At 37.1% G+C, this 16,283-nt stretch overlaps 8 protein-coding genes across 8 annotated transcripts; 3 read left to right on the forward strand and 5 right to left on the reverse strand. All coding sequences in view use genetic code 12, as the record gives it.

The window, feature by feature from the left end:
• Positions 1 to 339: 339 nt before the first annotated feature.
• Positions 340 to 2,637, reverse strand: STT3 (oligosaccharyl transferase stt3 subunit; the record flags this gene model as incomplete). Its single annotated transcript, XM_001528358.2, has 1 exon — positions 340 to 2,637. The coding sequence occupies one exon, from the start codon at positions 2,635 to 2,637 to the stop codon at positions 340 to 342; it is 2,298 nt and encodes a 765-aa protein (XP_001528408.2).
• Positions 2,638 to 3,224: 587 nt separating this feature from the next.
• PIB2 (Zn finger protein) lies at positions 3,225 to 6,179 on the reverse strand (the record flags this gene model as incomplete). The annotated part of the gene is made up of 1 exon (XM_001528359.1): positions 3,225 to 6,179. The coding sequence occupies one exon, from the start codon at positions 6,177 to 6,179 to the stop codon at positions 3,225 to 3,227; it is 2,955 nt and encodes a 984-aa protein (XP_001528409.2).
• A 1,358-nt stretch (positions 6,180 to 7,537) lies between these two features.
• On the forward strand, positions 7,538 to 8,107 carry SDH3 (cytochrome b subunit of succinate dehydrogenase, Sdh3p; the record flags this gene model as incomplete). The annotated part of the gene is made up of 1 exon (XM_001528360.1): positions 7,538 to 8,107. The coding sequence occupies one exon, from the start codon at positions 7,538 to 7,540 to the stop codon at positions 8,105 to 8,107; it is 570 nt and encodes a 189-aa protein (XP_001528410.1).
• A 432-nt stretch (positions 8,108 to 8,539) lies between these two features.
• On the reverse strand, positions 8,540 to 11,794 carry PVL30_000896 (uncharacterized protein; the record flags this gene model as incomplete). Its single annotated transcript, XM_001528361.1, has 1 exon — positions 8,540 to 11,794. The coding sequence occupies one exon, from the start codon at positions 11,792 to 11,794 to the stop codon at positions 8,540 to 8,542; it is 3,255 nt and encodes a 1,084-aa protein (XP_001528411.2).
• Positions 11,795 to 12,443: 649 nt separating this feature from the next.
• PVL30_000897 (uncharacterized protein) lies at positions 12,444 to 12,776 on the forward strand (the record flags this gene model as incomplete). The annotated part of the gene is made up of 1 exon (XM_061119195.1): positions 12,444 to 12,776. The coding sequence occupies one exon, from the start codon at positions 12,444 to 12,446 to the stop codon at positions 12,774 to 12,776; it is 333 nt and encodes a 110-aa protein (XP_060975178.1).
• Positions 12,777 to 13,116: 340 nt separating this feature from the next.
• PVL30_000898 (uncharacterized protein) lies at positions 13,117 to 13,503 on the reverse strand (the record flags this gene model as incomplete). The annotated part of the gene is made up of 1 exon (XM_001528362.1): positions 13,117 to 13,503. The coding sequence occupies one exon, from the start codon at positions 13,501 to 13,503 to the stop codon at positions 13,117 to 13,119; it is 387 nt and encodes a 128-aa protein (XP_001528412.2).
• A 458-nt stretch (positions 13,504 to 13,961) lies between these two features.
• On the forward strand, positions 13,962 to 14,735 carry PVL30_000899 (uncharacterized protein; the record flags this gene model as incomplete). The annotated part of the gene is made up of 1 exon (XM_001528363.1): positions 13,962 to 14,735. The coding sequence occupies one exon, from the start codon at positions 13,962 to 13,964 to the stop codon at positions 14,733 to 14,735; it is 774 nt and encodes a 257-aa protein (XP_001528413.2).
• A 384-nt stretch (positions 14,736 to 15,119) lies between these two features.
• On the reverse strand, positions 15,120 to 15,467 carry PVL30_000900 (uncharacterized protein; the record flags this gene model as incomplete). Its single annotated transcript, XM_001528364.1, has 1 exon — positions 15,120 to 15,467. The coding sequence occupies one exon, from the start codon at positions 15,465 to 15,467 to the stop codon at positions 15,120 to 15,122; it is 348 nt and encodes a 115-aa protein (XP_001528414.1).
• Between the last annotated feature and the right edge of the window lie 816 nt (positions 15,468 to 16,283).

A 16,283-nucleotide genomic window follows, 5' to 3' on the forward strand; every position in this document is an offset into this window, starting at 1 on the left:
GTTCTCCACCTTTTTTTCCTCTCCGTTTATATATATATATATATTTTATTATTATTATTTTTTTGCTTTGGGTACTCCGCTTATTTTTTTCCGCCTCAAAACACGAGATTCTCGGCCCAAACTTGGGTTCACGGAAATAGGTGCTGCTTTTCGAAAACTTACCGGTTCTTTCCCTCCCCCCTCCTTCCTTACACTCTATACACATTATAAATCCGGTCCAATATTTTCCGTATTTATATATACATAGAAATATATTTCTCGTATATAAATTTTTTTTTCTCTATAACATTGCTGATAATAAACATGAACATCACCAACCTGTATTTACCTTAAAAAAATTTATTCTCTAATAGGCAACTTGGGCCTCTTCAAAGATCTGTTCTTCTTTGTCTTTAGCTTATCAAACTTGTTAGCCAGAAGCAAGTCTCTACCAACATTATCCAAATCTTTCACCTTGTAAATTCTCACAATCCAATTCTCAGAAGTAAACACCTCGTCAACAACATTCAACTGTGGTGGGTCGTTTGCTGGGATTTGCTGGTTTCTAACTCTGTCAACTCCATCTCTTCCACCAAACAATTCGGCAAATCTGTAGTATGACATCTTGTACATCAAAGAGTTTTTCATTGCTTTCGATGCATCCTTGTCCATCTTGTACTCACCACGATCAGTGAAAAAGTCTCTTTCTTTAATCTCGTCTGGCCAAATACCTTCAGCGATTCTTACCATCCACAAGAACTTGTTGATATCATCTCCGGAATATCCTAATAAACCACCAAAAATGACCAAGACATAATCGACATCGTGCTGTCTCAAAATCTCGTATGAGACTTCTTCTGATGATGACATGGCTTTACCAACGGTGGCAATGTGTGTATTATTCCAGGTGTTATTATCCACCAATGTTGTCCTATCAGCCATTCCACCAATTTGGTATCCATAATCCCACCATGCCATCACCTTGGCATCTTCGGGGGTGTTCATTCTCAACCAGTAATAAGCTTCTCTGTAATCATCAATGATATGTTGGGACCCGTCTGGGTTCTTTGTTGCGAGGACAACCGAGGGGGATGAGTATGCATTAGAAGTAACCCATGTGCAGTGCAAGATAAAGTAAAATAAGTAGAATGCAAAAGTCAAAAGCACAACAAGCTTAGAAAGCAATTGAGCAATGGGCAATGAAGTGCTTGCTTTCTTGTTACCGGCATTATTGGCCTTCGTAGGTCCTGCATTGCTTACGCCAACGGGTTCAGTAAATATATCCATCACATTCAAATACACGTCAAACAATTTGGATAAAGTGATAGCACCTGCAATACATATAACCGGAGTCAAAGTCAACATCAAACGAACCATTACACCAGCAAAGTACGAACACAAGACACTGTATATGATGACAAAGACATGCTCGTCTCTCAACTCTTGGAAGCACAAGAATATACCTGCAGGGAAGAGCCAGATCAACATTGAAGTATCAAAAAAGAATGCTGGCCATGCAGTAGGTTGATGCTCTGAGACTGACGCAATAATCGGAATGTGAATCTTGGCGTAATTGGTGTCCCACAATGAGTAAAACCTACCCGTCCATGGTGCGATCCATCCCATTGCTGTTAAGCCAAATAATGCCCCAATACCAACAATAAAGATCAATGCCAATGATACAATCAAGAAAGATCTAAACTGAGTAGATGGCACTTTTGACTTAACATAGTCTCCAAATGCTACTAATTGCAAAAGACCAAATACACCTAAAGCAGCCATATGATCATTCGATCTGATTGGTAAAAATCCAACAAACGGAATTTGCATACTTGCTAAAGTTCCCAATGCATACCATGTTGTGTAAGCGGCGTACAACTTGGGATTATACCTTCCCATCAATAAGAGAACAAAAACATGCAATGGGATCAAGTTAGTAATAAACACGTATCCACCCCATGCACTGACCATATAAAAGTAAAATAATGCAGTGACGGTGGCGTAAAATACCGATCCAATCTTCATTGATTTGATCCAAAAGTAAAAAGTTGCCATGAGTAAGGTAATTGCAATAGCCTCGTTATCATACGAGCCAGCAACGGATCTAGAAATGTATCCAGGTGCAATACCCATAAAAATAGCTGCAAGCAATCCTGCATTAGAGTCCTTCATCTCCTTTGTCAAAAAATAAGTAAAGATTGCAGTTAATCCACTAAAAACGGGTGCAAGCATAACACATATATTTCTGATATCAACAGGTAATTTCATCCAGTCCCTCAATACGTGCCAAATTAATCCAGAAGTAACCATTAAACCAGGATACAATGTACCACCTGTAACACGACCCAATGGGTACCATGTTCTATCATCAAACCAATTGAGGAACTCATAAAATGAATGCAGCACGAGATATTTTGTAGCACGGAAATTGAACCATGGATCAAACTCGTGGATTATAGATTCAAATCTAATGACAGAGAATAATCGAGACGAAATAGCTGCACCTGCTATACATATGAGGATTATGATCTTGAGGAAAGTACGTATTAGTTGAACGTCTACGCCAAAGACTTTTACTTTCTGGTGCAGTGGCAGTGTCAGTGGCGATGACAGTGGTGGAGGTGATGATGACAATGATGATGATGATAATTTAGCCATTGCTGATAAAGCAAGTCAATAGATTAATCACTCGATGAAGTAATTTTGCAATTGGGTAAAAGCTAAAGTTGGGTGCAAAGCGGTTCTGGTGGGGGCTATACTTCAATTTTTCAGTGTGTCAGTGTGTGTGCGTGTGCGTTCGTCTCGCATGGACACAATTTATTTAGTACACACACACACACGCACACGTTCGCATAGACATACTCATAGACATACTCACACACCTACAGAACACTCTGTTGTCGAGAATTTTTCGAACAAATTAATTTGATTTTCTGCGCGTAAGAATTGTCAAAGAGAAGAATAAAATTCACGACGTGGCTTTTGAAAACCTCTTTTACAGCAATCTGGGTATAAAGTGAAAACGCAAACCCAATGCAACCTGTGCTACAAAACATGTCTATTGATAACCTATCCGATATAAATTAAAACTAAAATTATTAGGTAGAAATGAACTATACATGTGTATATATATGGAGCAAAAGAAAACATACAGAACATTCATAAACATACAATGCATTTGTTTTTCTTTAAAAAAAAGAAAAGAAAAGAATAGTAGAAAATCGTAGAAAGAAAATAGCGGACTTTTAAAAAGAACTCCAACTCCAATTGGCGGGAACACTTCCGACCAATTGATCTCCACGGTCATTTGCCCCTCCTTTGGCACTATTATTTCCTCCAGCAGATATACTGTCTTTGAAATTTTGGATTTGTGTTCTCTTTGGTGCGTTCGGATCCGTTCCAGTCACGGAATGGTGGGGGACTGCAGGTGCTGCGATATTGCTATCATTGCTGTTGTTGTTCATGTTCTGGCTTCTACCCCCACTAAAATGACTAACATCTCTCTGTGGAGATAACAGTCTTGTGCTGTTTATTTGTACTCCAAATTCTTGCAGTATAAAATCGTTGTACTCGGTTATGCAATTATCGCAGACTTTGGACAATGTGCCTCTGCCACCAGTAGTAAACTGTGCCAAGTGATTGATGTACAAATAATGAGACGTATGTTCATTACAGAATATCTGTCCGCATTTTCTGCAATGGTGTCTTCGCTCAAAAAAGTTGAATTGTTTAGGACATGAAGGTATACTACATTTTTGCGCTGTTTCGTCTTTGGCCCAGTGCTTTCTCGTGGGAGGTGCTCGCGACATATAGTCATATTTCTTATTTAATGTTCCAGTACTCAAGAATTTGTTGAGTGTACTGAAGTTTCCAAACTTGGCTGTTGATCCTGAATCTGCAGAAATGGTCGAGTCGGTAGATCTAAGTGAAGATGTGCTAGTAGGCTGGTCTCGACGTTGATCAAATGCTTGTAGATGGGACTCAAATCCAGCTTCGGGAGTTGATGAACGATTTACTGGAGAGTTTGATGGCATATCTGGAGAGTTTGTCCCTGATCGACTTGAAGTATTACTAATTCCATTTTGAGTCACTCGTAAAACGGCGGGGACATACATGGGATTTCGAAGACTATTGATTTGTTGAAGGTGTTTAGCTTTTGCTCTTTGATTCAAGTTATTTTGAACCAATTGTTGTTGGAGTGACTGCTGCAGTTGTTGCTGTTGATTTACTTGTTGCTGTTGGTTTACTTGTTGCTGTTGGTTTACTTGTTGCTGATTTTGCTGGCCTTGTTGTGGGTGTTGTTGAGAACTCATAGTGTGGAGTGCAGAATTCAGGGGCTTTCTTCTCGAACTCAAATCATAAGGGGGTAATACAGCCGCAGGCACTCGTTGATTCTGATTTATGGTTGTTGAATGCGTCAAATTCAGAAGCATTTGCAGTCTATAAGGTTGATTATACTGATCCTGCTGCTGCTGCTGCTGCTGTTGTTGTTGTTGTTGCTGCTGATGTTGTTGAAATTGTTGTGAGTATTGTTGTTGCCTGTTGTAATTATTATTATTGTTGCTATTGCCTTGAGACTGAGCAAATCTGTTTGTTTGGGCTTGTTGTCTTTCAAACGCCTCCATTTGCAGCTCCTTTAAATTTTGATGATACTGATGCAAATCAACATTAGCAGTTGTGGACTCGATTGTAGCAAGTTGCCCTTCGGGGAGCTTTGGCAACGATGGCTTCTTATTGACTAATGGACTAATGATCCTTTCCGATTGACCGCTGTTGTTGTTGTTGTTGCTACTGCTGCTGCTATTATTTGTTGCAATTCTTGGCTGTCTTGTAAGACTTGCAAATGAAGACAAGTCAACTTCTGCTGGTTGATATGGCTCTTGGTATTTCGACTTTCCACCACCGCTTGTACTGCTAACACCATGGTTAATCGCTGTACTAGGATGAAGATTGAGATCATCTGGGTTTGTAAGCGGACGTGGAGATAAACTCAACTTCTTTAATGCATTTATTGTCAAATTCCGTTGTTGCTGTAAAGTTTCGTCATCATCATTATTGATATTAGAATTTGCCTTGTTATTAATGTTCGACTCAGATTTGCCGCGTTTTATCTTGTCATTTGTATGAGAAGAAGAAGCCTGATCATCAAATGGTTCTTGCTGTCCAATCTGTAGTTCGTCGGTCAGTCTTTGATTTTTTGTGATACTTGACAAAACTGGTGCTTGTATGAACGATTGAAAATTCTTCGATGAACTGTTGTTATATATTCCTGAGTTAGTACGTAATAGTTGCTGCTGCTGCTGCTGTTGTTGTTGTTGCTGCTGTGAACTACTAATCATGCTATTTGTTCTACTAAGTTGAGGTCCACTAGCAGTTGCATTGTTACCAACTATACCGTTGTTGTTGTTGTTGTTGTTGTTACTATTGGTACTTGTCAAAGCTAATTGTTGTTGGTGTTGTTGTTTAAGTGATTTTAAAGAGACGGTAGATAGTACCGATTGAAATGATTGAGTTCTTGATCTACTCAAGTCTTTTTTGGCAAACATCAAGTCTGATCTGCTATTGACAGAATTTGAAACTTGGTCTTGATCAGTAGGGTTTAATGTTGGTTGATGCAGTGACTCTGGTGTCTTTGATGATTCATTAGGTGTATTTTTGCTATGACGAGACGAAGATGAAGTAGGTGATGGTAATTGCTGTTGTTCTTGTGGTTGGGACTGTTGTTCTTGTTGCTGTTGTTGCGCAATGTCCTTTTTTGCCAGTCCTTTTTCTATACTTGGCTCCTCTCCCTTATCTTTGCCATGAGTAGTCTGCTGTTGCCTGGTAGTTGATATCAGCATCTGGTCGTTGGCTGTGTGATGTTGATTGTCCTGAAATTTATTATTCTTTGAACTAGATGTAGATGCTGTGTCTGATGGTCGTGATAATGTTTTCGATGTCAGTGTCAGTGTCAGCGTCGGTGTCGGTGTCGATTTTGTATTTGTTGAAGATGACTTTGCAACGTTATTAGTGTTGCTAGGGTTTTTGCTGTCACTATTACTGTCAACTACGGAGGTAAAAGAATTATCGTCTGTGTTGTTTGTAACAAGTCTTTTGCTAATTGGTTTAGGTTGTGATTGTGACTCTAAGTCTGATTGATTATTGTTATGAAGATCCAGCTGGTGTTCGTTTGATACAGTTGAAGACGATACTTGCAACATTCTCAGCTAACTGGCATATATCTGACACTGCCTTAATTCGACAAAGTATGCTTAAAGTACGATGTATCCGCTATGTACAAGTCTGTCTTTATCTTGTGGTATCTCTAATGCTGATTCTTACTGGTGGTAATTACAGTAGGAACGGTGGTAGTGTACGGTGTGACATATTATTATATTATTAATTCTTAGCAATCGCGAAACAAAACACCGCGAGCAAGTAAACTGACACGAAGGCTACAGGAAAAAATCCCGCTAAGTAACCATTTTGCCATTTACACGCACTTCAGAAATTATTAATACCAGCCTAATACTATGTAAGAACAATATCCAGACCATATTCGATAAACTGATTGTGGAAAGTATTGTGCAAAAGAGATCTACAATTAGCATTACATTTTTTTTATTACTTTTTTTTTTTGACCAAAAGAAAGTGATAAAAAATTAAAGTTGACTTTCTTAAACATTTTCTTAGCATTATTATTTGTTCAATTGCTTTATTACCAAGAGCCAAACTTAAAATGTAGAATTTTTGACAATAAATTGCAACCAAGTTTTAACAGGGTGATAATGAGGTGGTATATGAAAGCTGAAGGCAAATGGCAATATTACATCCATAGGTAATAAAAGCTATGAGAGATAAGTGAGGGAAGTAAAAGAAGGTTTTTGACATATACAACATTTGAATAGATAATGAGATAAGCATGTCACGTGATTTTACGATTACAACCTGCACTTTATTTGTCCAATTTATGTCGAAGAAAACAATCTTTAAAGACTTTTCTTTTTAAAGTCGTTCACTCAATTAGCACATGACCCTCTTCACCAACCCACTCATATCAAGCACACACACAACCAAAAAAAGAAAGTTTACCTCGTTGCAATTGACATTTCGATATACGGTTAATCTCAAAGAGAAAGTGCAGATATCAAAAGTAAAACAAAGTTCACATGGTAGCTCGTGTATTTTAGTAAAGTAATGCTACCACATGACTGACAGTAATTAAAAATTGTCCTTGTCTCATTGGTTCCAATTGTCCCGCAAAACGCACCCGCAAAAAGAGAATTGGGGAGACTGAGAAGGAAAAAGAAAAAAAAAAAAAACAGTGAACCCCGGGGTCATTTATATCAAAGAAAGACTCAAGTCAAATAGATCGCATACCCACACCAACTTCTGTATTTCACCATCACCATCACCACCACCACCACCAACAACATTAACAACAACAACAAGTTTGGCTACACCACCTTAGGCACATATAACACTAGTCCTTACTGAAGCCCTTTCATATCACATACATTTTATATTTATTCATTCAACTTAGATACACATAATCACTCTCCTTTGTAAAAAAAAAAAAATGATTTCTCGCATAGGTTTGTTAAATAAACAATCCCTTAATTTATTCACCAAGTCCCTTGCCAGGCCCCAATTCCAACATCAAAGTCACCTCATAAATAAGTCCCTTGTTGCATTTGTTGCCAAGAGATCTATCTCAACAGTCGAAACCTCTCACAATGAAGAACAAGAAGTTTTGGTTGCTCAACGTAAAAACAGACCAGTTTCTCCACATTTGCAAATTTACCAACCACAATTAACATGGATCATGTCAAGTTTCCATAGAATTACTGGTGTCGCTTTGGCTGGTGCTTTTTACGCTTTGACCTGTACTTATGCAGCTACTTCCATTTTGGGTTACCATTTTGATACTCAAACTTTAGTATCTGCATTCACTAGTTTACCTGTTGCTTTGCAATATGGTATTAAAGCATTAGGTGCTTACCCTTTTGTATATCATGCCGCTAATGGTATCAGACACATTATTTGGGATTTTGGTAAGGAATTAACCATTCCAGGTGTTTACAGAACAGGATATGCTGTTTTGGGAGCTACTGCTATCTTGGGTACCGCATTGGCATTCTTTTACTGATCAAACATTTGTTGTTTTTCTTTTGTATGTTTGATTGAATAGATTTATTTTTTTGGATGCACGTATGTGTGTATATAGAAGATGTTAAGAAATTTAATTGTTTATGTTATTGCTGTTGTTTATGTACCTCTGTGAATAATTGCAAAGAAAAGAAAAAGAGCAGACGAACAGATGAACAAATGAACAAATGAACAAGAATAAGAAATAAAGCTATTCATTTTTATAACATTCTATCATTCTGCTTATTTGGTTTCTTCTCTGTTTTTTTTCTTTGATTCTTTACATTTCGAAATTATTTCATTACTTTCATACACGTTTTATCTATTTACTTTCAAGAATAATTATTTTCACTACTCTTTTCTCTTCTTTTCCTCTCTCTCTTTTGACCTCTTCCCCCCTTAAGGAGGCATAACATCTTGCAAGCGGTATCAATCACTTCATTCCTTGTAGCTCCCAGTCAGAATCAAAGCATAAACACGGGGTATCTTTTGTGCAGAACCCGCAATTGAATTTGAATTTTTTGCGCATTATCGCCTCGCTATTATTTATCTCAAAGCCTCTACCGTCCACATTCGTGTTCTCTTGCTTGATTTCTACTTGTAACTTGCTGTTTGAAGAACTTTGTGTTTCACCACCTTCTGCAACTCCTCCATCCTTGTCATTGTGAATATCAACTTTTCCCAATTCCATTTCTTCCCTTTTCAAGCTTACTTCATAATCATTCAAACCATTACTACCGTCGCCAGTCCCACCGTTTACACCGTTTACACCGTTTTCATCAATTTCTCCATTTGAACCCTCATTGACGTCATTTAAGACCAACCTATTTAAAAACTCATTCTCATCAACAAACAAGTCAATATCCATATTCTGTAAACTAGACAAGACCTCCAGGGTAATCATGCTAGTGTTGACACTGTCATTGCTTTTGGAGCCACTTCCAGATTGTTTCATAGATGCTGGTGATTCCGCAATCGTTGCAGTTTGTAATTCCAGCATATCGTAATCGTTTTGAGAGTCGTTGAACAATTTGGAGGCTTTCAAAGGGTGTAACAAATCTGGAGTAAAATGAGCAGAAGCATTATTAGTATTGCCTTCAATCCCAGTGGTGTTTGCAGCGGCTGCAGTTGCATGTACTGGTACTGGTTGTGCCGCAACAATTTTCAGTGCAGATTTATCTGAAAAAGACAATTTATCGCCTGCCTTTAATGATAAAGTGTTGATCGCGCTTGTTGTAGATGAAGATGCGTTTGGTTGAGCAGTGTTGGTGCTGAGTTTAGTAGAAGTAGCGGGAAGGGACTGGTAATAACCTTGCTGTGGTGACTTGTTCTTCTTTCTTGGCGCATTGGCTTTGACCCTTTGTGTGTTTAAAACTTTGAATCTATTTCGAAGATCTAAGTAATAATCAATCTGATGATTGATTGACTCTGATGTGTTAATCATTGAAGGAGACTTGGAAAGGCCACTACCAGTATCGGTACCCAAAGTACTTGTAACTGTGCTTCCGTTTACATTTACATTTACATTTGAGTTTCCATCTGCATTTCTATACTGATTTGCATTTGCATTTGAATTTGCACCAGCATTTGCAGGACTCGGATGCCTTTGTGCATTCTTAATGATATCCGATGACTTACCCAAGTAGCTCAAAAACTTGTTCAAATCATTCAAATTGTTTATGGAATCAAGTTGGTCAATTTTGGAATTGGTCAATGTCGAGGTTAATCGTTTACTCGTCATAGTGCTTGCTGGACTCATTTTGGCAGTAGTCCTCAATGCATCAAATGTGATCACGCCATTTTGGACAAAACTCAATTCTTTTATCTGATTTGTAAGCACCTCGATATAATTTCTCATTAATTCCTGCTCTTTCAATTTGGACAAATATGACATTTTCAAACCCATCATTTGCGTAGCCGGATCGATTGCTTTTGAAGGTGGAGGCGGCGTTGGTAATTTCTTCACTGGCGTTTGTACAATTTGTGAAGTATTGAGATTCGTTTTGTTCGAAAAGAGAGGCGATGATAATTTTGGAGAGGTAAGCTCATTTTGTGAAGCCTTTTGACCGTCAACATTTCGAAGCGTATTCGGTATCATCGCCGTCGTCGTCGTCGTCGTCGTCGTGGCAGGTACTGGTACTACTGTTGCTGTGTTTGGTGTTTGCAATTGCAGACTTGCTTTTTGATGGATAGTTTGTGCGCTCATGTTTGGTGTCGTCTTTGTTGTCTTATTAGTAGTCGTCGTGTTTGGTGTCGGTGACAATTGATTTGATTTTCGTGGTAAAGTTTGGGTCCTTAGTGTTGTATCTGGTGATGGCAACAATGATGTAACTGGTTTGCAATTATTTTCTTGAGTAGTCAAACTAGGTATGTTTCCGGTCACAGAGGTCTCTTTCTTTACAGCAGACGGTTCAATCGGTATGTTAATGTTCTTTTTGTTGTCATTAATATTAATTTTATTATTATTGTTGTTGTTGATGATGTTGCTGTTGCTGTTGCTGTTGCTGTTGCTGTTGCTGTTGCTGTTGTTGATAATGATATTGTTGTTATTTATATTGCTGTTATTATTGTTGATGATGAGGTTTTTGCTTTTGTTATTGTTATTGTTATCGTTATTGTTTGAGTTGTTTATGATAGGGTTTGAAGGTTGCTTAAGCGGTGTATAAGTTTTGTTGTTATGGGTGCTGTGGGTTTTGTTTATTACTGGGCTATTGGTTTGGCGCATCTCTTGTACAGTTTTCTGAGGTTGTGAATTTATAGATAAAGACGTTCGATTAATGGCATTTGATGCATTTGTAGCAGCAGCTGGTGTAGTTGCAGCAACATTTGAGTTGTTTGTTGCTAGTGAAGGGACTCCAGTTCCCCCACCATTTGTACCTAAACTTTTTGGTTTCCGCTTTACAGTATTTGCGGGCGTCTTGATTACCTTGTCACATTCCCCTGCAGTTGGCTTCCTTCCTGGTCTTGGCCGTGGCGGTAGCACCCATCTCTTTGAAGTGTTCAATGAATTAGAGTCTGTTCCCTGTATATGTAACGTCAGTTTTATCAGTAGCGAACATTTACCAGTTGGTATTGGGTTGAACAGACTAGAGCTCAGAGGTGCTATAGCAATGGGTTTGGGTTTGGGAGCAATTGCTGGCTGAATTTTCGTATATTTAGGTGCTATTGGGTGATGCCGCACGGGTTGCTTCATATATGGTGCTTGTGTAATAGGTTTGACAGCCTGTTTGACGGGCTGATTATTATTATTATTATTAGTAGTAGTAGTAGTAGTAGTAGTAGTTGCAGCTTGTGCTGCATTTTGAATGGTAGTTGTCATAGGAGACCTGTTTGTAGCTGTGTTAATATTGTTGGTAGGCAGTTGAAGCGGTCTTGTACCTTGTTGAGGCGGCATGATTATTTTACTTGATTGCAGCAAAGGAGCTGTTGCTGGAGATTTCTTGTTTGCTATAAATTGTGATGCATTTGGTAAAGTTGGAAGCTCCGCCAGTTTCTGTATTGCTTGTGGCTGCTTTGCCTGTTGCTGCTGTTGTAGTGGTTGTGGTGGTTGTGATGGTTTTGATGGTTGTGATGGTTGTGATGGTTGTAGTTGTCGTGACAAGGAGCCAGCACTATTATCATTGCTTGGTTCTGATGAAAGTCCGTTGCTCCGAACTGGTTTCAGATTCTGTGGTGTAGATGATTCCATCCTTCTCTCTTATGAGTTATTGGTATACCGATCAACTTAGGTTCCATTAATTTTTTGATTGTTTTTCGAACTTGGTATACTATGGACTTGTGAAAAGATATCTGCTTGTGGGTGTTATAAAACCTGGGGGTGAATTTTTTTTTTTTTTTTGTATTTTTGAAAAGATCAAGATTTGAGATTAGATTAGACTACGTGAAAGACAGACAAAAAAAAACAAATAATCAAAAAATAAAATCAAAAATTAAAAATTAATAAATTAAAAAAATAAAAAAAACGAGCCGAATGACCAGAGATCCACACTTGAGTTGAACACCGAGTTTCTTACTATTTGTTCTGTTTGTTTGTTGTTTCCGATAGATATTATAGGTAAAATAATTGTATTGAAAGAATATTTGTGGTTCGTTTTAATGTAACTTTGTCCAAGTACTTTGGTTTCCAAGTGATAGATTGTAGTTTGGTTTCCCAGTGTTATTAAAACAGAGAAGTAGTGCGTACAAGATCATTTTAAATGAGAATTTGGTTTTAGTGCATCAAATGTTTTACTATTACACTACCAAGTAGAATTAACACCATCTACTATAAACACAACAACTGATTAACCCGGACTTTTCCTTAAAGACCATTTTCGTACTATACCACACTTTATAGAATGCCACAACAACAACAGCAGCAGCAACAGCAGCAACAGCAACAGGAAAGGAAACAGCAACACGCGTATTCTCCGAAACGTAGTACTCGAGCAAGTGTTGTTAATTCTTCAACTTCAACCATTACGCAGAGACAGCTTAGTCACTTGAACTCTCAAGTGGCTCAACTACATGCAAACTTATCTGACTTTAATGATCTAATGACAACCACAATTCAGCAATACCAAAGCCTCGAAGTTTTGGGTAAGATTCAAGCAAGTTTATTTATGGCGAGTCACAAAGTGTTTGAAGAAGATACATTTAATGATCAAGAGAAGTACGAGAATGTGAACTAGGCAACAGAGATGACAAATTCGAAAAGGATAGCGGCATATACTGCAAGTTCAACAGGTTGGTTTCAATCATTTATTAAAACTTGGGGAGAAGGGAAGAAGGGAAGAAGGGAAGAGAAATGAAAAATAAAAAATAAAAATAACAACACAAGGGAGAAAAAATCGAAATGGAGAAGGTAAAAGAGAAGAAAGCGTTGGTAATAGTTTACCTTCAATTTAGTGGCAGCTGGCTGCCCATATAAAATTTGTATTAGATCATCAACATTATAGTTCAATATTTACAAATGCTAGAATTAATTTTTTTTTTTCCTCATTGGTTCGCCAGTTTGACTTTTAACTGGCATTATACTGTCTCTTGACTATTCTTCTTCCTTTCCTCTTCCAACTCCTGCAACCTCATCTTGTATAATTTCTTTTTCTCTTGTTTTTCCTTAATAAACAAATCTCGTTCGATTTCAAGATATTCCTTCTTTTGGTATTGCTTAACACAATCCAAACTGGCCTCGTTGACTTTTTTACACTTTTGCATCGCCTCCACCGGATTTCTATACAGATTCGAACATTCCACGTATCGCCTAATGTATTCGTCACACTGCTTAAATGCCTTTTTTCTCCATCTTTCAAAGATGGCTTTCTCTTCCTTTGGTGTGATTAACCAACTTGGTAAATTTGGGTTGGATGGTAGTTCGACGTCGGAAAACCCCTTCTTATCTGGTTTACTATAGCTCATGGAAAGTTAATGTGGAAGGTCAGATCTAGATGTAGATGTGGAGGTGTAAAAAGCACGTTGGTTCTTTTTTTTTTTTGCTTTGAGTATATTATACAAAATAATGACTTGATCAGCTCACGAGTTTGCGTGTCAGCTCCTTTGTTCTATTTTAATTTTTAATTTGGGTAGTTTCTTAATTATTCTTCTTTTTTTGCCTTTTCTATCTCTCTTTCTCTCTCTCTTTCTCTCTCTCAATAGTATGGTACATGGTAGCGTTTAATAGCTTTCCCTCATTTTTTTTCCTCCCTATCTCGTCATACACAAATAAAGATAATGTAAACAATCACGTAACCAGATATGTAAATTATTACCCACAAACAGTTTCACCAGAGAGTCGAGCCGTAAGATAAATCTTAACTAAAAGCATTTTGCTTTTGGAAACTAAAATTAAAAGAAAATAGTAGAATAAAGAAGTAAAAATGGACACATTAACGCCAGATCAGAAACTACAGCGGCTCATAGATGAGTTGAATCTCGATGTTGAGTCGCAAATCATTGATGAAATCGAAGCTGTACTCAAAGACACAACTAGGAAAAGAGAACATGAATTACAACAACTTCAAGAGACTAATAGTCGACTATCAAATGAGATCCTGCAAAAGACCAGAGAAATCACACTTTTAAGTAAGATTAATGATTACAATTATGAATTAATTGAAGCAAACTCTTCTATTGCCAATTACGAGTTCCCTGCCACAAGAAAAGAAATTGACAAGTCACAAAGTATATTCCTGGTGATCCAGATTAAATTGGACGAGATGGAGAACTTACGAATAGGAATCATTAATGAATCAAGGAATATACAGACTGCCATTACGAATTTGACCAATAAGGACAATGTGTTGCATGATGAGCTAAATCAACTTCAAGAAGAGCTAAATAACCCGGATCAAGATGGTATGGGCAAGGACCAGGACAAGGAAGAGGCGAGGTTGAATGATGGTGTAATTCAAAAGATTAGTCTCTATCGACAGTTGGGTATACGATTAGCTACAATGCCTAGAAATGTCGCTGGTGGAAGTGCGAGTCAAATAGCAGAGGTAAATGATGGCGACGACGGAGACGTTATGCAAGACTTGGCATTGGAGCAGGATGTGATCATCATCGATAATGGTGAGAAGGCTAATACATTAGTAGTGGAACCCACAGATTCGGAAACGTTTATTGCTGATTATATATGGGATAATTTGTAACTTAGTTTCAACTATTGGAATTAGATAAATAAGTATAGCCATCTGACTTTAACCGATATATATATAATTATATATTTACGTTTACAATTATATTCACAATTACATTTGTATTTATATTTGTATTTGTGCGTGTATGAATATTTACATGTACAGTCATTCTCCACAGACTGCAGTACCCCATTTCTTTTTCCCCCACTCACCTCTTTTGGGCAATGGGCGTAGTTTTTCATAGGCAACCTTGCCAGATAATCTTCACAAGCTATGTACCCACTCAATACAAAAAAAAACGTAAAGACAACCAGAAGAAAAGAATAAAAAAAACATAAAGAAGAAGGAAAAATAAAAATTTTGAAATGAATTCAAATTCAAGCTTCCTTTTTTCGATTAAAAGTATTTTGGATTCTCTCTAAAAGAACGCTTACACCAATGACGTTCTCTGTGGATGGCTTTTCTATAGTTCTTTGCGTGTCTGTTGAAAGTGAAATACTTATCACGTTGACTCATTTCATCGTATTTGGGAAACTCAAATTTCATATAGTCCACTCTTTTGCAGTTAGTTAATTGGCCAGATTTGGCCTTCTCGGGTAATACTTGAAATAATCCTTGGTAAATGGCCTCGATGTTGGAGTCAACTTGAAGTGATCTTTTTTTCAAATTGACCCGCTGGGCTGTAGTAATGTGTGGTGGGAATTTCCAGACATAACCTCCGCACCTTACTAATGAAGCAAACATTTTGTATATAGGTAAAAGATTATGGTGATGAAGATGGGTGGAGGTACGAAAGTGATTGATTTTTTTGTTTTTCTATTTGCAGCAACAAAGATTAGTTTGTTTCTGTAGTTAAATGGAAATAGAAGTAAATGGTTTTTTTATTTAATACTGCAATAGTTTTGAATGCTCTTTGTTTTTTGGTTTTTGGTTTTTTTTTAAATTTTTTTTGTTTTGGCACTCACGTTTAGTAAAATTTTCTATGTGTGGTAAAGATCACCATACGCTACCATGTTGAAGTTGTTTTCAAGTAGATAGGTGTTCGATGTAGGTTGAAAGATAATTGTTAAGATACCAGGACATCGATACAAGTAGTGAAATTTCCTTCATATATATATCTACATATATATATATACTTTCTTTTCTTTCTAATTTGTTTTTGGAAAACTTGGACAATTGAAAAAGAACCATTGGGTTACTTTCTATGCTTTTGTTTTTATACTTTTTCTTTTTTTTTCTGTTTTTCTCTTATGTATTACAAAACGATCGAGCAGGGTTTATTTAGGAAATGGAAATTGAATCTTATATAATGGGTACTGCTTATTTAACGAAACAAAAAAAAAGAGTGATTTAACCGAGAACAAAATAAAAATGATTTGACAAGTTGAGCTTTCTAATAATAGTGTGCCATGGGTTAGTCTTTAATGGGGTTGTTCAACTTACAATGAGTTGCAAATACGATGCCCTTTTAATTTTTTCGTTTACTATTTTGGTTATTTATAACAAAAATACAAAAATTTGCATCAAATTTGATACAAAAAAAATAGAAAAAATAGGAAA

The sequence above is a fragment of the Lodderomyces elongisporus genome, chromosome 1, assembly GCF_030384665.1.
Source record: "Lodderomyces elongisporus chromosome 1, complete sequence".
In the NCBI taxonomy this organism is placed as follows: Eukaryota; Fungi; Ascomycota; class Pichiomycetes; order Serinales; family Debaryomycetaceae; genus Lodderomyces; species Lodderomyces elongisporus.